This window comes from Lemur catta, chromosome 19 (assembly GCF_020740605.2).
Source record: "Lemur catta isolate mLemCat1 chromosome 19, mLemCat1.pri, whole genome shotgun sequence".
Lineage (NCBI taxonomy): Eukaryota > Metazoa > Chordata > Mammalia > Primates > Lemuridae > Lemur > Lemur catta.
The window spans coordinates 23955682-23977091 of NC_059146.1; the positions used below are offsets into that span (position 1 = coordinate 23955682).

Consider the following 21410-nt stretch of genomic DNA (forward strand, 5'->3'; position numbering starts at 1 on the left):
AGCAGTTCGAGACCAGCCTCAGCAAGAGCGAGACCCTGTCTCTACTAAAAATAGAAAGAAATTAGCTGGGCAACTAAAATAGAAAAACAAAAAACGTTAGCCGGGCGTCATGGCACACGTCCCAGCTACTCAGGAAGCTGAGGCAGGAGGATCATTTATGCCCAGGAGTTGGAGGTTGCTGTGAGCTAGGCTGATGCCACAGCACTCTAGCCGGGGCAACAGAGCAAGATTCTGTCACAAAACAAAAAAAAAAAAAAAAAAAAGAAAGGAAACTTGCCACTTGACCCTGCCCGTGCCAGAATCCAGGAATCTGGGACCACCCCCTTCTCTCTGGGGTACCTGGACAAACCATCCCCAGCCTCATCCAATCAATGCCACACTTCCAGACCCCTCGCTTATTCACAACTCAGGAGTCCTGACTCCTAGCTCACCCCTTCTTAGGCACCCAGGGCTTCGGGAGTCTGAGCCTTCACCCTTTGCAAGATGCGAGCCCCCTCTCTTTAGGGCACAAGTGGCCCAGACCTCTGACCACAACAAACCCACGGGGGCGCTGGAGTCCAGGCCTCGGCTCCTACTCTCCAAATACAGAGAAGTCCTAGCCTCAACCCTTAGGGGACCCAGGAGTAGGGGGCCCCCAGCCCCTCCTCTCAGCTGTGGGGGCAGCTGAGCCAGGGGTCAGGCTGTGCTGGGGAGGCCAGAAGGGGCGGGGACAGCCGGGATTGGGAGGGGAGACAGTAGCGTGGGCGGCTGGCAGAGGGAGGGAAAGCCCAGCAGAGAGGAAGGAGAAACCGGGAGAGGAAGGAAGAGAGAAAGTAAGAAAGAAAGTCCAAAAGAGCGAGGGGAGGAAACAGCAGACGTGGAGAGCCAGAGAGAGAGAGAAAGTGGAAGGGATTGAATGTGAAGAGGGGGAGAGACAGAGAGTGAGAGGGAGTTAGCATAAGAGACAGGAGACAAAGAGACCAACGGAGAGTGCCAGTGAGCAGGTGAGAAGACACTGAGAAGTATGAGAGACAGCACCTAAGGGACTAAGGAGGTGGGAGACTGTCCTCTTACCCCCTGTCATTGGGACCCCAGAGCTGGGTAAGTTCCCTGGCTGGGCTGGGAGGGGCTGCCTGGGTGCACATTCCTGGTGTCGCAGGGCTTGGCTTGGGGAGTTGGCAGGGATGGTTTGGGGGTACATGTGGGAGGGCAGGAGAAAGGCAGCCGGAAGGAGGCAGGGAATGGAGGGTCCCTAAGCACAGAGAGGGTCAAATTCCTGGCCAGAGTACAGTGGCCAGGAATAAAGGAGCCCCTATTCTCTGGCCTGGGCTGCAGACAGCTGCCCCCTCCCGCAGCTGCCAGGGCCGCCCACCTCTCTTGGCACCACTGTTGGTATGCGGTCCCGGGCCACGGCCTCCCCAGCCCCCCAGTCCCCAAACAACAGACTCTTTCTCCTCAGCCTCCTCCGACCACCGAGCCCCTGACCCCATCTCTGTCCCGAGCCGGGTCAGCCGCAGAGACACAGCCTCTTTCTTTCTCTCCCCAAGCCCTTGATGGAGGAGGGCAGACCTCGGAGCAGCCTCAGCCTGGCCAGCAGCGCCTCGACCATCTCATCACTCAGCAGCCTGAGTGCCAAGGTTCGGGCTTCCCGGTGGTGGGGATGGGGAGGAAGGCCGGGATCTGGGCCACCCACCCCTGGTTTCCTAGCCCTGGGTTCTGGGCCACTCCAGGGGCTCTGGTTGTTAAGAACAAGGATCCTGTTTGGGTGCAGTGGCTCATGCCCATAATCCTAGCACTTTGGGAAGCTGAGGCAGGAGGATTGCTTGAGGCCAGAAGTTCAAGACCAACATGGGCAATATCAAGATCCCGTCTCTACATAAAATAGAAAGATTAGGCAGGTGTGGTGGCATGTGCCTCTAGTTCCAGCTACTCCGGAGGCTGAGGCAGGAGGATCGCTTGAGCACAAGAGTTTGAGGTGGCATTGAGTTGTGATGATGCCACTGCACTCTAGCCTGGGCAACAGAGTGAGACCCTGTCTCAAAGACAAACAAACAAACAAACCCACAAGAACAAGGATCCTGAGCAACAGGTCTGCCAGACCTAGTAAGGTCCCAAATTGCCCACCAGCCACAGCTAGGAATTAAGAGCCACTCCCAGCTCTGTCCCCACCCCTCGTATTTTCCTAATTTGAAGCCAGAGTAACAACCTCCCTTGACCCTGGTTGCTAAGATAAGGCCACTCCTCAGCCATGAGGCCCCTTGAGTTCTCAGAAGCAGTGGCTGCTCTAGATCAGGGCTGGGACTCCGTGCCACATCTCTAGCCATCTAGTCTACCCACTAATGGAATCCAGCAAGGAAAGACCCTTCTCTGACAATAAGGTCCCATGGGGCCCCGAGATACTTATGTCCCAAATTAGCACCCCAGCCAAGAGTTTAAGGATGACACTCATTTCCTTGTTCTGCCCTTCCCCTCACTCATTTTGTTTCCCAAGTTCAGAGCCCAGAGATTTGATCCCAGCCTTGGTCAGCATTCCCTCTGGGCAAGGGTGTCCTGCAGCAATGTGGCCGCAGATACCCGGGGTATCTGTGTGTATCAGGAGAGGCAGCTCCATCTGGGTGGGAGTGGGGCACCTGAAGTCCCCTCTCCTTGCACTTGGTTGCTAAGGGATGGCACTGAGGCATCCTTTCATTCACCAGGGACCCAGCATGGAAGTTTCTCCTGAATATGGGGACCTCCCAGGTGAAATTCCCAGTTCAGATCCCAAAGGCTCTACTCACCTCTGGCTCTGGTAGCCAAGGGCATCCTCTTCTTGGCAGTGGACCCTTGATTCCCAAATTCCTTCCCAACAGCCTCTTCCTTACCTCTGAACACCTGCCTCTGCCAGTCAAAAAAGTCTCTCGGCTGGGCGCGGTGGCTCACGCCTGTAATCCTAGCACTCTGGGAGGCCGAGGTGGGAAGATCCTTTGAGCTCAGGAGTTCAAGACCAGCCTGAGCAAGAGTGAGACCGTGTCTCTACTAAAAATAGAAAGAAATTAGCTGGACAACTAAAAATACATACAAAAAAATTAGCCAGGCATGGTGGTGCATGCCTGTAGTCCCAGCTACTCAGGAGGCTGAGGCAGTGGGATTGCTTGAGCCCAGAAGTTTGAGGTTGCTGTGAGCTAGGCTGAGGCCATGGCACTCTAGCTTGGGCAACAGAGTGAGACTCTGTCTCAAAAAAAAAAAAGGAGTCTCTCACCTCTGCACCACGAATACCCCCAATTCTGATCTCTAAACTCAGACCCCTCCTTGGCGTAGCTTGTTTGTTTGTTTCTTTCTTTGTTTTTTATTGAGACAGAGTCTCGCTTGGTTGCCCTGGGTAATTCGCAGTGGCATCATCATAGCTCACTGCAACCTCAAACTCCTGGGCTCAAGCCATCCTCCTGCCTCAGCCTCCCGAGTAGCTGGGACTACAGGTGTGCACCACGATGCCCAGCTAATTTTTCTTTCTTTCTTTCTTTTTTTTTTTTTTTGAGACAAAGTCTCACTCTGTTGCCTGGGCTAGAGTGCCATGGCATCAGTCAGTCTAGCTCACACCAACCTCAAACTCCTGGGCTCAAGCAATCCTTTTGCCTCAGCCTCCCGAATAGCTGGGACTACAGGCATGCGCCGCCATGCCTGGCTAATTTTTTCTATATATTTTTAGTTATCCAGATAATTTCTTTCTATTTTTTTAGTAGAGACGGGGTCTCACTCTGGCTCAGGCTGGTCTTGAACTCCTGATCTCAAACGATCTGCCCGCCTCGGCCTCCCAGAGTGCTAGGAATTTTTCTATTTTTGGTAGAGATGGGGTCTCAGTCTTGCTCAGGCTGGTCTCAAACTCCTGAGCTCAAGTGATCCTCCCACCTCGGCCTCCCAGAGAGCTAGGATTCAGGTGTGAGCCACCGTGTCTGGCCCTTGGACTGGTTTCTAAAGGCAACCGAGGGAGGGCCTTTCTCACTCCCCCCATCCCATCCCAAGGCCCTCCTCCCTCATTCACTTCTGTCCCCTTCTCTCCTCAGAAGCCCACTCGGGCGGTAAACAAGGTCCATGCCTTTGGGAAGAGGGGCAATGCACTCCGAAGGGACCCCAACCTCCCTGTGCACATCCGAGGCTGGCTTCATAAGCAGGTAGAGTCAGCAAGAGAAGGAAGAGGGCACTAGAGTCTGTGCCCCTGGCTGTCCACTGTTTCTCTCCTTCGGAGTCCCCGGATGTGTTTCTTTTTGCTATCACTGCCCCTCTGCTTATTCTGTCATTGTTTCATTCATTCATTCATTCATTCAACGACTACTTCTTGAGCCCTTACGAAGTTCCCATTCCCGGGCCATACACCATGCAAATAAGACAAGCAGGTATCTATACTACATTCAAGATTAGGGTGGGGCAGGGGTAGATAAGAAATTAGTAAATAAATAAATGGTCTTGATCATCTGATTGTAGGAAGTGCTGTGAAGAAATAACACACAGGGATATGCTTGGAAGTGGCTGAGGGATGAGAGCTGGGTTTGACTCCTGGTCAAGGAAGGCCTTTCCGAGATGACAATTGAGCTGAGATCTAAATGGCAGGAAGTAGCCCACCATGCTAAGATCGGGAGGCAGAGTGCACCCAAAAGGAAAGGCCCTGTGCAGGCAAAAGCTTGGTGTTCAGAGCGAGGCGAGGCCGAAGGGACAGTAAGGGGTGGCCAAGCAGTGGTTCCCAAAGTGTGGCCTCTGGACCAGCGGCATGACCTCACCTGGGAACTTGCTAGAAATACAAATGATCAACCAAATCAGCAACTCTGGTGATGGAGCCCAGGAATCTGTGTGGTAACACACTGTCCCCACGATTCTCATGAACGCCAAAGCTGGAGACTCCCTGCAAACCCGTAAACTGGGGTAAGGAATTTGAGATTTATTCTAAGTGTGACAGCAAGCTCTGTTTTGAGAAGGGGACTCCCATGGTCCAACATAATTTGAAAAGATCATGCTGACTTCTATGGGAACGGATTGAGGAGGAGAAGAGGGGCACGAGGTTGGAGATGGTGGCGTGGTCCAGGCAGAGGTGATGGGGAGACACAGGATTCGGTGCCACCGTCCTGGCCTCTGTGTCTCGTGCCCCAGAAATTGGACCAAGCAAGTCTCTAGATATAAAGCCCCTGCCCATGTGTGGTGCATTATCTCATCCAAGCCTCTCTAAAACTTCTCAGTCCCCAATTGACAGATGAGAAAACACGAGGGTCCTAGTGGGGAAATGGCTTGTTTAAGGGCATAGCTTGAAGGTGGCATGGGTAGGAGGAGAACTCAGGTCCAGCCGTGTCCAGAATCTATGTCAGCTCAGCCACCACACACTGGCTTCCAGCTCTCTGAGTCCATTGCATCAAACATGCGTCTGTGCCTCTCCTCTCTCTGGGTCTCTGTCCCCCTACCCCCGTGTCTCTGTCTCTGGTCTATGTCTCTGTTCCTCTCTCTCCAGGTCTCTTTCTCTCTCCAGGTCTCTGTCCCCACCGTCGCTGTCTTCATCTCCTTTCTCTTCTCCCCTCCGCTCAAGGCCCCTCCTTCCACCTCTCTCCCCAGGACAGCTCCGGGCTCCGGCTCTGGAAACGCCGCTGGTTCGTCCTTTCTGGCCATTGCCTCTTCTATTACAAGGGTCAGTGACCCGGCTGGCATGGGGTGGGAGGATCCCCCTTCCCACTCGCCCGTAACTCTGGCCTCTTGGCCTCCTGATCCCTGTGTGACCCTGACTCCAGCCTCCTCTTTGCAGACAGCCGCGAGGAGAGTGTCCTGGGCAGCGTCCTGCTCCCCAGCTACAGTATTAGGCCAGATGGGCCAGGAGCCCCCCGAGGGCGGCGCTTCACCTTCACCGTGAGTCTGCCCATCCCCACGGATGCTTGGTCGAAATCTCTCAGGGAAACTCCTAAGTCCCAGCAAGCCCTGGAGTATTCATTATTGAAGATAAAAGGACCCTCCTTTTTAGAGGGCCCGGGCGTCCAGTCCTAAGCCTCCTCTCCCACAGGCAGAGCACCCGGGCATGAGGACCTACGTTTTGGCCGCTGACACGTTAGAGGACCTGCGGGGCTGGCTGCGGGCGCTGGGCCGGGCCTCCCGCGCGGAGGGGGACGATGGGTAAGTAGAGATCCAGGCCCCTGACCCTGTACCTTCACCCTGAGTCAGTCTAGTCACCCCAAACTTCTCTCCTCGGAGGCCCTGTCCTCTTGAATGTCCAATTACTAGTCTCCTAGCGAAGGAGACTCAGTCTTCCAAACCCCACCTGCGGGGGGAACTTGGGCTTTTCCAATCCGCAAAGTCTTCCTCTCTTAAGCTCCGCCCACCGCCCTGTTCAGCGCTGCTCCCCAGCTGACCCGCCAATCAGGGAGTCCGGTAGACACTCTCAGCTCTGCTCCCTGAGTTATCCATGTTCCATACTCTCTGATTGGCTCCCTCTGAAGTCTCCATCTCCTGATCTGCCCCCTAAACCAAGTCAGATGTCAGACTTTAAAAAAAATGTCAGACGGTCTCTTAGGCTCTGTCGCGGCCTGCCCCAATTCTCAGGCTGGGGACTGGCTCAGACTATCTTATAGCCCGGGGCATAAGGTCCAGCAAACTAGACGGACCTTGTGAGTCACACAGGTCACTTCCACATCCGAAGCCTCAGTTTCCCCATCTGCAAAATGGGGACAATGACTTATAGTGCACAATCTCCCTTTTGTGGGTGAGTCTCTGTGTTCTCACCTGTGAGAAGAGAACATAGCTGTCATGAGGTTCAAAGGAGTGATGTGATATTTCTGTGTCCACTCGCTAGTGGGCAGCCCAGGTCACCCGCGCGTCCCCAGCCTGGGGAGGGCCCTGGCGGCCCCGGGGGTCCTCCGGAAGTGAGCAGAGGGGAGGAGGGGCGCATCTCAGAATCACCGGAGCTGGCCCGACTCTCCAGAGGCCGTGGCAGACGCGGGCTGCTCGCTCCCAGCCCCACAGCCGACCTCCAGTCTGGACTCCGGGTTCAGAGGGCCAGGAGCCCAGAGTAAGTGGGACCGAGTTGGGGGCGGGGCCAAGGCCAAGGGCGGGGCCGGGACCCTGCAAGCGCTTTCTGTCCCAGTGTGTATGGGTTCCGGTGGGGTCGGAGCCTGTCGGGGAGAAGTTCTAAGGAGGAGTTGCCACCAAGGGAAAATTATGCAGGATCTGGAGAGTAGAGGAGGATGCTACTCCAGAGGGACAGTAAAACATGTCCTTGGGGCTGACTTGATGGGTAGTGAGGTGGATGGTGGGGGGCCCTAGTTGACTCAGTTCCCCGATTCTGTCCTTCCCACAGCCTGTTCACACCCCTCTCGCGCCCTCCCTCCCCTCTGAGCCTCCCCCGACCCCGTTCTGCACCTGCGCGGCGACCCCCTCCTTCCTCAGGAGACACAGCACCCCCTGCCCGACCTCACACCCCCCTGAGTCGCATTGATGTCCGGCCTCCTCTGGATTGGGGCCCCCAACGCCAGACCCTCTCCCGGCCTCCCACTCCCCGCCGAGGACCTTCCTCTGAGGCCGGGGTAGGAAGGCCCCCCAGGAGCCCCCAGCCCTGGAGTCTGGAGCCCAGAACACAGGTGAGCAGAGAGGTGAGGGGGAGAGGACTACATCTCCCATCAGACCTCTGGGCTGCCTTTCCATACTGATCTCCGACCTTTGCTCCTAAAGCATCATGGGGACTGTAGTCCACACTATTCGACCAAGGTAGTGCTGTGAGTAATTTGCATCTGCCTTGTGTCCCCAGTTTATCTTTCCAGTTGGCTGCCTGCCGTTTTCTCTTAGCATGATGGGATTGTGCCCAGAATATCCATAGCTAACTGCAAATGTGAGAGTAAGAGAAGGTTGCAACTTCCATCAGCCCTGGGGCTGTTTTGCCAGGCTAGTCCATTTAAGACCATCCTCTGTGTCCCCACAGTGATATACAGCTGGAGAGTGGGTAGTTGAGGACGTTGACTGGGGTGGGGGGGCAGTTCTGAATTTCAAAATATCTCCCAAAGCACTTCAATTCTGGACACGCCCACTCTAATATTTATTACTAAGACAATGCCGATTTCTAAATATCTCTGTGTCAATGTTCCTCCCAGGTACCCTCGGGTTCCTCCACTTATCTCCAGCTGCCCCCGCGGCCCCCTGCAACCCAGGCCTCCATGGTTTTATTGGTAGGTATCCTGGGGCACCCCGAGTCTACCAGAGCCCCCTCCCTTGCTTTCTTTGCTATGAGGAATGTCATCTCCTGGCCTAAGGTGCCTAGAGAACACTAGATATTTCAAGATCCCTGGGTGGCTGCTTATTTAGTTTCCTGTGGCTGCTGTAATGAGGCACCACAAACTGGGTGGCTTAAAGCAACAGAGGTTGATTGTTTCATGGCTCTGGAGACCAGAGGTCTGAAGTCAAGGTGTCAGTAGGGCCATACTCTGCCTGAAGGCTGTAGAGAGTATCTTTCTTTGTCTGTCTCCTACCCTCTGGTCGTGGCCTGAAACCCCTGGCATCCCTTGGCTTGTAGCTGCATCACCCCAATTTCTGCCTCTGTCATCACATGGCCATGTTCCTTTGTGTTGGTGTCTCTCTGTCTCCTTGAATAAGGACACCAGGATGACTTCATTGTAACTTAACTTACATCTGCAAACACCCTGTTTCCAACTGAGGTCACATTTTCAGGTACCAGGAGTTAGGCCTTAAACATATCTTTTTGGAGGACACAAATTCACCCTTAACACTGCTCAAGGGTTTTCAGCTTGCAAGGGTGGGGACTTTCCTAGCAACGAGGCCTAGGAGGGCCTCAGGCCCCTTCTGGGCCTTTCGGGAACTCATTATGGTAATGGAGGGACAGAGGGGAGGGTGTAGTCATGCTTGAACCCTCAGTCTCACTCTGTATTTCCACTGTGCTGGTTGCTTCTGAGAACCTGGTAGCTAGCAAGGAACTTCTGAAGCCACAGTACCAGATGGACCTCTGTGCATACATTTCTTGCATATTTAAGGCAGCCCTACTAGACCCTTCTTTGCCCTAGTTGCATGGATGACATCATTCCTACCAGCATTGTGTGCTGTGGGGAGGACATTTAGCGATCAAGCTCTGCTTGAGGACAACTCTTGTTTGGGACCAGGTCAAGTGTAGTCCTTAGCTATGGGGCCTTTACAAAGCCTCTTGCTGAATTTGAGGCAGCTCTGTTCCCTTAACAAGGAATGAGGCTTAATGCCTGGTCTTCTGCCCCTCTCTGGCATGTGGGGTGGTGTTAAGGGGTGATGCGTGACAGCAGCACAGAACTTGAGCTCAGGGATCAAGCTTGGACTATTTGATCAGGTTTTGAGGGGGCTGAAACCCTAAAGTGAAACTTACTGAAGTCTGGATTCTGGGTTACAGGGATAGGGGAGTCACTCCCTAGCAACAGGGCCCATTGTGGCTGCGTGAAGCCTAGGATGCAGTTGCTAAGGAAGGTCATTCTCTAGCAATGAGGCCTATTGAGATAGGAGTCCACGTTTATTCTTCTCCAAATAGAAGCCAGGTTTCCTGTAACCATGAACTAATGAATAAATCAATGGGAAGAGAGTGGATTCCTTAATAGATGGTTACAGGAAAGGTGGCTTCAGGTACTGTGGCTTCAGAAGTTCTTTTGCTAGCTACCAGGTTCTCAGAAGCAGCTAGCACAGCGGAAATATAGAGCAAGGCTGTTCTGTATTGGCCATTGTGAATGATGTTTGCAATAACATGGGTATACAAATTCTCTTTTGAGTTCCTCCTTTGAATTCTTTGGGATGTATACCTTCCTGATAGTTTATATAGCTATCTGAATGGTTCATTATTCCAAAATAAGTTCCTGATTTTTTTATTATATTTTCTAGTTATTGATGCTATTATGTTTTGTAGATTTATCTTATATCTAGTATCCTTGCTGAAGTCCCTTATGCCTTCTAATCACTCATTGCTTCTGTTGGTTCTTAGGGTAGATGAGCGCATCTTCTGTAAATAATGGTGGTTTTGCCTTTCCTCTTCCTCTCTTTATACCTCTGGTGTTTTCCCCTTTTCTTTTCTTATAGCATGGTCAGGATCTCTAATACTGTGTTAAACTGTAGTGGCAGTAGTGAGTATCCTTGTTTTATTCTTAGTCATAAAGAAAATATTTAAAGTTTCTTAAGTGTAATGTTTTCTATGGCTATTTAATAACAGAGCCCACGGCAACTTCCTGAAGCCAAGAATCTGGCAACTGGTCTACTGAATTTTGCAAAAGCTTAGAAGAAGCTAATAAGGAGATGAGTGCCTGTCAGTAGAAACAAGGCTTGGCTCAGCACTGAGTTACAATAGGGGACAGGGACAGACAAGTCCTTATTGTCTTTTCTCCCTCTTCTTAGCCTGCTCCTCCCCTGGAGTCAACCTTCCACCAAAGCTTGGAGACAGATGTAAGTTCTTACTGATCCAACCTCTGCTGAGTTCCCACAGTTGGGGACAGAATGTTCTAGAATCATTCTCTAGGATAGGGAAAGAGCCAGACCTGGTCCATAAATAGCTCTTGCTCTCATTTCTCCAGACTCTGCTGACCAAGTTGTGTGGACAGGACCGACTCCTGAGGAGGCTACAGGAGGAGATAGACCAGAGGCAGGAGGAGAAGGTACCCTGGGGCAGGGCAGGGGCCCTTAGTGCTTCCTGACCATGGGAGGCAGGATGCCGGGGATGTGGAGGACATGGGAGGACACCTTTTCTCCCTCCCTGGGGCTGCATGTGCCTTCAGAAGTCTAACCACCTTCCCTCTTGGTGCAGGAACAGCTAGAAGCAGCCCTGGAGTTGACCCGGCAGCAGCTGGGCCAGGCAACCAGGGAGGCTGGGGCTCCAGGGAGGGCCTGGGGTCGCCAGCGCCTCCTGCAGGACCGACTGGTCAGTGTGAGGGCCACCCTTTGTCACCTGACTCAGGTGAGCATGGGGAGGGGGCACATCCTCCCAGGAGGCCCCAGGACTGTACAGGTTATTATGAAGGGGACCTGCCCCATAGGAAGGCAGTTCTTGAGAATTCTGTCTACTCCAAATTTCAGACCAATAATCTTAACCATCCTAGAGGGTAAGGAGCAAGCAGTCAAGAAATAGCACAACTTAATTTAGCAGTTTAAGAGGGTGCTTTCAATATGGGTTTTCTGACTTTGAATCTCAGCCCCCGCTCTCAGAAGCTGTGTGGCTTTAGAAAAGTTACTTAACCCCTCTGGGCCTTAGATGCCTCCTGTGTAAGCATGAGATAATGATATATAGTTGGTAGGGTCATTATGAGGATTCCATTAATATATATAAATGAACAAATGAATATTTAACACTTAAGATACCTGGTCCTTGCTAAGCAATATTTAAGCGTCAGCTGTAATTATTATCAAATCGAAAATGGAGACAATAAGAGAAGCTACCTCACAAGAATTAAATGAATGCTGAAAACAGGGCTATTAGTGGTGCATGGTAAGTGCCCCGTATGTGTTAACTGCTGTCATTATTATTATTAGTAGTAATAGTAGCAAAGTATTGACAAGGAGGTTCTGCTGTAGGTGTTGTGGTCTTGACTGTCCCCCAACATTCATTAGATTTGAAGACTTTGCGGCCTTAGGGCAGTGCCAGGGGGTCCAGGGAATGTCTACACTAGCAGCATGTTGGAATTGCATGTTCCATATAAACGCTGGGGCTCACAGTAGTCCAAGCAAAGAGGCCCATGGGAATTGTAGTCCAGGTACCCTAAGGGTGCCTGGAATCAGGCCTCCCTTCCTCCTCCTCGCTGGGAAAAGATGGGATGGGGAAAGATCTGGTGGGTGAGAAGGTTAGTTAACCTTGTCTCTCCCCATTTCTGGGACCTGAGGAGCGAGAGCGGGTTTGGGACACGTACAGAGGCCTGGAGCAGGAGCTGGGCACCTTAAGAGAGACCCTCGAGTACCTGCTGCACCTCGGGTCTCCCCAGGTACGTCTCTGCTGGAGGCCCAAGCTCCACCCTCCACTCCCGAACTCCGCCTGGAAACTTTTTCAGTGTTCAAGCCCCACCCACAGAACAGAGGCCCCGCCCCCTCCACACAAGCCCCTCCCCCTCTCTGTCCTTTCATTCTAAGTCCCTTATGGTAGTTAAGACCCTGCCCTTCCGTTTTAGGACCTACTTTCCGATTCAGAGCCACTCTACCCTTTCTTTCTACATCTGTCCTGTCCTTGAAGCCCTGCTCTCACCAGCAAAACTCCGCTGCTCAGCCCTGTCTCCATCCTGCAAGTTCCTCTCTTGAGTCCTGCATCCCGAGTTCTGCTGTTAAATTGATCCTCTAGAGTTTCCAGGTCTAAACCCAATCTCCATTCTAGCCCCACTTCTAAAATATAAACTTCATTGCTTAGCCTCAGACCTGTTTCTTCATTGTAAGTCTAGCTGCCAAATTCTATGTTGTTGTTTTTGCTTTTAGCTGTGTAGTTCTAAATCATCTATCTTTAGTCAAAAACACTGATGGGCCGGCCAGGTGCAGTGGCTCACACCCGTAACCACAGCACTTTGGGAGGCTGAGGTGGGAAGATCACTTGAGGTTAGGAGTTCAAGACCAGCCTGTGCAACATAGTAAGACCTCCCCCCGCTCTCTCCCATGCTTGGCCTCTACAAAAAATAGCAGGCATGGTGGTGTACAACTGTAGTCCCAGCTGCTTGGGGAAACTGAGGTGGGAGGATCGCTTGAGCCCAGGACTTTGAGGCTGCAGTGAGCTATATTCAGGCCACTGCACTCCAGCCTGGGCCACAAAGTGAGACCTTGTTTCAAAACAAACAAATAAACAAGCAAAGCTACAGTTCATAAGACAATTAGCCTAGTGTTGCCACAAAGTTAGACAAATGGACCTAAGGACTAGAACAGGGTACAGTATTCAGAAACAGACTCATATATTTACATGGTGGCCTATTTATGACAGCGGTAACACTCCAGGGCAGTGCAGAAAAGACAGTCTGTCCAATTCAATTGGATATCCATGTGGAAAAAAAAAATAAACCCTGACTCCATAAATATAGCCCAGCTGATTTCAGACCCTTTCTGTGGCCCCTTGCATTCTCCCACCTTTGAGTAACAAATTCCTTTCCTCCCCTAGGACAGAGCATCTGCTCAGCAGCAGCTGTGGATGGTAGAAGACACACTGGCAGGTCTGGGTGGCACCCAGAAACCGCCCCCCCCACACTGAGCCTGAGCCCCCCTCTCCTGCGCTCCACGGCGAGGAGTCCTCAGAGAGGGAGGTGAGAGGCACACATCTTTCTCCCCACCCCCAGCTTCCTGTCCCCTCTGTCCCTGGCCCAACCTATGCCCCACTGGCCTCTTTCCCCCTCCCTTGAGCGACTAACCAACATCAGGCAAGTCCCAGCCTCTGGAAGCCCTTGTTTCCTTGTTTGCTATGTTGCCACCATAGTCCAGTGGTGCTCTGGGGCCAGATCCTAGCAGCTCCCAAGAGGCACCTGTGTGTACCTCGCTCCAACTCCACATCCCATGATGTCATGCTGGTAGCCAGAAATCAACCACCCACCGTAGGAGTATTTACACCACAGACATCGGCAAACTACAGATTGGGGTACTTTTCCTCCAGAGAGACGTTTGTTAAACATTTACTAGACACCACTGCTCACTGATCATAACTGGAAAGTCCAGACACCCCGGAGGCTGCTCAGGAGGCAGGAGCCACTGTTGCCACAGCCGGGTTAGAGCCGCTGCTGGCTCTGACCCTCAGACCATGTATCCAAAGGACCTGGGTTCAGATCCCAGCTCTGCTACTTTGTGACATCCATCATGGACCTCTTTTCGAGCCTCAGCTTTGCCATATGTAAAATAGGGATAATATAATAGCTGCCTTTCGGGTTTACTGTGGGATCCAATGAGATAATGTAGGTACAAGTGCTTAGCATAGCGCCGGGTGCATAAGCATTCTAAAACCTCGCACCCATAATACCTTGCTTCACGCCAGGCAAGGTTCTACGAGCCATACCTGTGTGGACTCAATCCTCATATCCCAAAGGAAAATATGGCCCAGAGAGGTAAAGCGACTTGCCCACGGTCACACCGCGAATTAAATAAATGGCAGAGCTGGGATTGGAAACTAAGATGTCTCACTCCTGATTTATAATCTTAATCCTAGTCATACTGTGTCTCAATCGCTAAGTTCTTGAAAAAGGGTAACAAAAATCACGACAATAATGATTCCCCTTCTCTGGTCCCTCCAGAGCCTGCCTGAGTCCTTGGAACTGAGCTCCCGTCGGTCCCCTGAGGCTGATTGGGGGCGGCCCCCTGGGGGCGACAAAGACCTCGCCAGCCCTCACTCAGGTGAGCCCCCTGGTCTGGTTGGGTGGGACGTTCTCAGAGTTTCCTGTCCTCACCACATCCCGTTCTGTCCTTCCAGGTCTTGGGTCTCCGAGGGTCTCCCGGGCTTCTAGTCCTGAAGGACGCCACCTCCCTTCCCCGCAGCTGGGAACCAAGGTAGGCCATAGGTCCATCTTATAACCCTTTGATGTGACCATCCTGGACCCCCCACTTCTGGGGAAACAAGTAGGGGAGGAGAGTTCTAAGGCTGCACCCAGAGCAGAGAGCACTATTTGTTAAGGGCATTGGGGTTGAATTTTGTCTCTGTTACTTCTAAGCTGTGAGACTTTGGTTCACTTATTAAACCTTTCTGTTCCTCTAACTTTTTCATCTGTAAAATGGGGCTAATAGCAGTTCCTACCACCTAGAGGTGTCATGAGGATTAAAACTAGTTGAATGCTTGTGAAGGGCTGCAAATAGTGCCTGGATATAGTAAGTGCTTCATTCATTCATTCATTCATTCATCAATTCACTCATTCAACAGATATTTGTGGACTAGTATCTGTGCTGTCCAATAAAGTAGTACAAACCTAAACAGATATGTGGCTATTTAAATTTAAATGAAATAAAATTAAAAATTCACTCACATTTGCCTAATTTCAACTGCTCAGTAGCCACATGTGGCCAGTGGTTACCATGTTGGACAGAGCAGATCTAGAACATTCCCATCATTGCAGAAAGTTCTATTGCACAGTGCCATTTATGCGCTGAGGACCCAAGGGTGAACAAGACGGAAAGAAAATCCTTCCCTCATGAATCTGATATTCTAGTGGGAGGAGACGTAAATAAACAATCAATTTAACGTACATCACTTCCTATGTTATAAGTGCTAAAGACATGAAAACAGGGCAGGGCTGGGGGTAGGGATGCTTTGGGGAAGGAGTAGGATGGTAAATGGCTTGGTCTGGGGAGGCTTTGCGGAAAGGCGATGTTTAAGCAGGTACTTGAAGGAGGTGAGGGAGCGAACTTTGAGGATGTCTGGTGGAAGAGGGTTTCACAGGCACAGGGAACAGCCTTTGCAAAGCTTCCTAGGCAGGAGCGGGCTGGGCCCATTGGAGGAGCAGCTAGAAAGCCAGTATGGCTGGAGCTGAGCGAGCGAATGATGGGGACAGGGATGGAGAAGACAGAGAGGGAATGGGAGCGGATCCTGCTTGGCCTTGAGGTCCAAGGCGAGGGCTTTGCTTTGACTCCCAGCGAACCGGGAGCCCTGGAGAGCTCTGAGCAGAGGGCCGTGAGCTGCCTTGTTGGGAACTGGCGCCCTCTGGCGGCCATGTGGGGAACAGACTGTGGGGGGCGAGAGCTGAGGCAGCAGGGATAGAACAGTTGTTTGCATTAGGTTAGAAGCGGAGTCGACTTCTAGATATACTGTACCAGTCTTCAAACTTTACCCAAAACCCTTAGGACCAGATGTAATTTATTTATTTATTTATTTATTGAGACAGACTCTCACCCTGTTGCCCGGGCTAGAGTGCCGTGGCGTCAGCCTAGCTCACGGCAACCTCAAACTCCTGGGCTCAAGTGATCCTTTTGCCTCAGCCTCCCCAGTAGCTGGGACTGCAGGCATGCGCCACCATGCCTGGCTAATTTTTTCTATATATTTTTAATTGTCCGGCTAATTTCTTTCTATTTTTAGTAGAGATGGGGTCTCGCTCTTGCTCAGGCTGGTCCCGAACTCCTGACCTCAAGCGATTCTCCCACCTCGGCCTCCCAGAGTGCTAGGATTACAGGCGTGAGTCACCGCGCCCGGCCCAGATGTAATTTATAGTGCAAAACTTTGCAGATTCTAAAACAGTAACATGATGCATAGACCGTGTATTACATAAAACCCCCAGCAGCGTCTGCTGCAGCACACTTAATCAAACACACTAACATTTCTCCGATAAAGCATATGAATATTCATACTGAATGGGATAAAGGCTATAAATAACAGCCCAGTTTAAATGTCAAGTTTATACAGCAAAGAGCTACCAAATGAACAAGACAACGTGCAATAAAAATAGATTATAAATCTCACTTTTTATTTCTAAGGAAAGGGTTTCATAAAACATCATGTCACACATCCAGGTACAAATGAAGCCACATGTAGTCAATGGTGTGGCATCTAGTGGCTTAAGAACTCTGGAGACAGGGGTCATTGGAGTTGGACATCTAAGGGAGGGCTAGGAGTGGGATTCGGGCACGGTGAGGCAGGTGGCCTTCCTGTCTCCTTACCCTTACCAAAGGGTCTATGTAGGCAGTCTCCCTTTAATTGAGCAAATAGAATCTCTTGACTCATGAGGAAGGTCAGCATTTCCCCATTTCATCAGTGGGGGGTTCTCCCCCTGTGTCCCCATGTCATCAACAGCATGGCTACAATCCTTTCAGATTTCTGAATTTCACACTGTGTCAGCAGTTCCCCACCCCGACAGGTGAGTCACTGCAGCATCCGGAAGGGGCTTCCACTTGTACCTGGTCATCTTTGGGCATAAGTCCCAAGGTTCAGTGTCATCCTCTTATCACCAAAGAGGTGATAAGAGGTGTTCAGTGACACCAAATCTGGTTGCTTGAGGACTTTGGGAAAAGAAGTTAGTTTGGTTTTCATCTGCAGGTTCATTTTCAAATATCTTGGAAGGCTCGGTCTGTGGCTGCATTTGTTTGAGATGATTCATCCGCTTCATTCTGAGTGTTCGCAGCTGCAGATGCGGCATCCTTAAGAAGTCTTTTTTGTTCATTCATTTGTTTTGTTTTTAGAGACAGGGTCTTGCTATGTTGCCCATGCTGGTCTTCAACTACTAGGCTCAAACAATCCTCCTGCCTCAGCCTCCTGGGCATCTGGGACTACAGGCACCACTGCAACCAGCCTTAAGAAGTCTAGAGTCCTGGATTTCCCTGTACTTGCAACCGGCACCCAGTTTGGTTTTTTTTATTTTTTATTTTTATTTTCATTTTTTTCCGCCTCCCAGCTCCACACCCCCAGTTTGTTTTTTTAAAGGGTGATGGTAGTTATCTTTGCTCTTCATGGAGTGTAAAATTCCATGGTCCCAGCTGTATTCAGAGATGCCATACTAGGCAGAAAGGAAATATCCCCAATATGCCACAATTCATAAGACATCAAGGAAGGGGATTGGCACAGCCCTTTTTGAGACAAAATTTGACAATTTTCTTCCAGTCTCACTTGTCTGCAACCAGCTCATGCTGCTGCTGGTACAAAGTGATTACTGTGCTTGTCCAAAAAGATTTTTTTGGATACTCCTGATTTCTTGTTTGCATAATCATGCCCAGGAAAACTGTAGACATGTTCCAAACATCTTGGGTTTTCCCGTTTATCTTATCTATGGCTAGCAGATGTTGGGAACAGTTTCACCAGGTGTACAAAGCAGGCAGATTCTAAATGGTTAAAAATATCTGCTTATTTGGACCATGTTTAAAACAACTGGATGTGTAGAGATTTGAGTTTGGTGCTAGTAAGCTATGGGGGCATGCTGTGAAGGCATGATCAACACAGGCAATATTCAGGGGCGTCATTTATATAACACAGGACTCGGGATTGGTCAAATCAGAGTAAACTGCAGTGACTGGTCCTACAATAGGCAGCTGATCCAAGCTGTCTCCTTGGAATTTTCTAATTGGAAATGGCAGCAAGGAGTTCTCTTTCTTCGGGAAGGACCTGTTCCAGGCCTCTCCCCTAGCTTCCTTGGCTTGTGGCAGTGTAACTCCAATATTTTTTTTTTTGAGACAGGGTCTCACTCTGTTGCCCAGGCTGGAGTGCAGTGGTGTTGTCCTAGCTCACTGTAGCCTCAAACTCCTGGGCTCAAGTGATCCTCCTGCCTAGCTGGGTTAATATAACTCCAATCTTCACTTGCCATTGTTCTTCCAGGGAGCATTTTCTGTGTCCAGATTTCCTCTTTTGAGGACGGATAATACATGTCCACAGTCGGGTAGCTCTGTCAGCCCATTTCATACTGTAAGGCCCACGGTCTTCCTTCTTTTTGTCCCATCTTGTTCCCCTTCAGTGCAAGCTGGCAGCATTTGTGCCGAGATGATTTAATGGATCCACATGTCACATGTCATATGCCTGATCTCTTAGCAGACGGTCATCCAGCCACACCCTTGGTGTTCTCTCCAGAACATTCTTTCTCATTTTTTGCAATATGAATAGGCTAAAAATGTTCCAAATCTGCAAGTTTGCTTAACAATTTCATCTCTGTCCTCTTGCATTTTTTAAGTTCTGGAGGTTCAAAGTCACCAATCAAGGTGTCAGCAGGGCCACTCTCCCTCTGAAGGTGCCGGGGAAGGATCTGTTCCAGGACTCTCTCCAGCTTCTGGTAGCTCTTTGGCTTGTGGCACCAGGACTCTGGTCGTCACATGGCAGTCTCCTTGTGTGTGGCCTTCCCTCTGGGTCCGAGGACAGAAGAAACAGTGAGGGCGAGAGAGAGCTCCTGAAGTCCTTGCTAAGGCAGACCCAAACTGATCCACTTAACAATTTCATTAGCCAGTGAATGCCATTCCTCCTTTTGTTGTTGTCAAAGCTAGTTCAGGGTTGGTTTTTTGTCACCAGCGACCCAGATTCCTGACTACTTAGAGTGTGAAGAAGCTTGCTATGTCCAGTGAAGCGTGAGTGCGTCATTCCAGCGCATGGAGTGAGGCCAGAGAGGGAGGGGACAGGCCACACAGGGCTTCAAAGGCCTTTGTCGTCAGTGTGCTTAAGGGCCATGGGAGCGTCATGAGTACGGGAGGGACAGTGCCGGCTCTGGCCATGGAAAGACCCATCTGAGGTACTGTGTCGAATTTACTGGAATGGGCAAGACTGCCGGCCAAGAGGTTTAGCAAAAGGAGATAAAGAGGAGGCCCATGGTCAGGGTCTTGGGGTGTTTCTCACCTCCCTAGGCCCCCGTGGCCCGGCCCCGGATGAGTGCTCAGGAGCAGTTGGAGCGCATGCGCAGAAACCAGGAATGCGGACGGCCTCTCCCTCGCCCAGCCTCCCCTCGGCTGCTCACCCTGGGGAGGACACTGTCCCCAGCCAGACACCAGCCTGAATTGGAGCAAAGGGTGAGGGAACAGGGTTGGGGTGGGGCTGTGGGTTGGTAGTGGGTCCTCTACTCCTAGTTTGAGTCTCAGTTTCCCTCTCTGTAAAATGGGGATACTCCCTACCTCCTTACACCAATCTGGGTTTCCAGATACACCCCAGCTTGTACTTGTGCTAAAGTCAGCTTCCTGGGCTCCTGAGTGGGAGGTGGACAGGAGGGAGCATGAGAGGGGACAGAGTGGGGGGGCGGTCACAGATCTAGACTGGAAGCTCAGATTTCCTTCTCACTTGCTAGGTATTGTCAAAGGCAAAAAAGAAAAAAAAATTGCACCAGTAAGGAAATTGATTTTATTCACGCTCTGACGGACAGCACCCCAGATCTGAACCTCAGAGTGTCTCAGATGTCTCAGGATGGTGTCACCTTAGACTTTTATAGGAAGGAATTAGACAAGTCACAGGTGTTGGGGCAGGAGGATTTTTTTTAACCCGAGCTGTTTTCCAGGAGCACAGGTAAAGTTAAACATTGTCAGTGTCTTTGGGCAACTTGATCCCCTTTCTGAGCTCCCTCCACTTCACCCTCAGATGAGGACATGGGACTTCCAGGTGAGGAGTCCTAATGTCCCAATTCCTTTCCAGCCTGTGCTGGGGCACTCAGGAGCCCAGAAATGGCTCAGAAGCTCCGGGTCCTGGAGTAGGTAAGGAACTGGAGGGCGGGTCGAGGGAGCAAGAAAATCAATTCCTGGAAAGGTAGAGGAGGAGTATTATTATTAAAGTCTCCTGACTACTGAACTACAAGTCACAAAACTTCTAGAGACGCTTGAGTTCCCCCAGCAGCCGAAACAAAATCAGAAAGCCCTAGATCCGCAGTAGGAACTTCAGTTCCCATAACTGACTTGGTCGCTAGCAAACCATGCCCCTCCATCGGGGAAATCGGGTAAAATTGACGCGCAACGGGACGACAAATCCCCTAACGCGCGTGGGCGGTACGGGGGCGCCGTACTCAAAGTCCCTTAGAGACACGCGCTAGGGACTATAAGTCCCAGAAGGACGCGGGGGGCACCGCGGGCCTCTCTGTGCCGGCTCCTTGTACACTTCTCCTTTTTCTAGTCCGAGGAACGCCACCCCTTACTTACCGACGTCCGGAGGCCACCGGGAGCGGGTCCTCAGCCTCTCCCAAGCCCTGGCCACTGAGGCGTCGCAGTGGCACAGAATGATGACAGGTGAGGGGCGGGGATCCTGGAGTCCTGGGTTTTGGGGAAGACCTGGAATCCTAGCTCCTGGAGAGGAGGGGTCTGCGGGCCGCTGGGAAGTTTTTGTCTTGGTGAGGAAAGAGCTGGGCAGGGCTTGGAATTGTAGGTCCCAGGCAAGAGGGGGACCGTGGTCCGGGATACTAGGGAGGAAGGGAGGGGGAGGTTGGGGGGCGAACACCTGAGTTTCAGGGAGGAATGGACTGAGGGACTGAGGGTCCAGACATCTGGGCCTGAGGGAGGAGAAGCTGGGGGACTACACTGCTGGATCTGAGAGAGGAAAGGCCCGGGAGTCTGGAGTCCTGAGTGCCGCAGTTTGACGTTCTCATTCTTAACTCATCCTCTCCAGGTGGGAATTTGGACTCCCAGGGAGACCCTGTCCCCCCTGAGCCACCGCCTCAGTCGGATCCCATGACCCAGGAGGCGCCTCCGAGATCTCCTCCGGTGGCTGATTCCGGTACCGGGTTCTCACGTGGACGTAGTGGGCGTGGCGGAGGCCCCACCCCCTGGGAGCGCACGTGGGATTCCGGGACCTCCCCTCCGGTCCCGACCCAGGATGAGGGGGCGTGGCCCCTGCGAGTCACTCTGCTGCAGTCCAGCTTCTAACCTGCCAAACGGGGCAGCCAATCGGAGAGGGGGGCGTGGCCTGGAGATGCCTCTCTGGGCATCTGGGGGAGTGGTCTGGTCCCCACATCCGAGGCCTGGGAGGGGAGTGGTTTCCATGTCTAAAATTTGGTTTTCCCAACACTGTCCAAATCTGGATTAAAAGTTTTGACTCTTTAGTCAGTAGCTCTCCTTCTGTCTGTTTGGGGTTGTCACACCGGGGTCTCCGAGGGGCAGAGCTGGAGTCGTGG

General features: G+C 51.6%; 1 protein-coding gene and 1 long non-coding RNA gene across 2 annotated transcripts; one reads left to right on the forward strand and one right to left on the reverse strand.

Annotated features, from left to right (window-relative positions):
* The first annotated feature begins 802 nt into the window (after window positions 1-802).
* On the forward strand, window positions 803-21338 carry PLEKHA4 (pleckstrin homology domain containing A4). Its single transcript, XM_045531225.1, is given in 21 exon segments — window positions 803-1080; window positions 1527-1616; window positions 4020-4127; window positions 5551-5623; window positions 5738-5838; window positions 5990-6099; window positions 6776-6991; window positions 7280-7559; window positions 8067-8141; window positions 10330-10377; window positions 10506-10586; window positions 10736-10885; window positions 11805-11903; window positions 13052-13126; window positions 13128-13193; window positions 14169-14268; window positions 14345-14421; window positions 19171-19332; window positions 19946-20004; window positions 20417-20529; window positions 20906-21338. Coding segments are annotated over 20 exon segments (2334 nt in total). The 5' UTR covers window positions 803-1080; window positions 1527-1532; the 3' UTR covers window positions 21163-21338.
* Window positions 19635-21023, reverse strand: LOC123623854. The gene is made up of 2 exons (XR_006730035.1): window positions 20443-21023; window positions 19635-20048 (listed from the first exon to the last, which is right to left on the reverse strand). It is a non-coding gene; the product is annotated as an uncharacterized LOC123623854 (long non-coding RNA).
* Window positions 21339-21410: the final 72 nt, after the last annotated feature.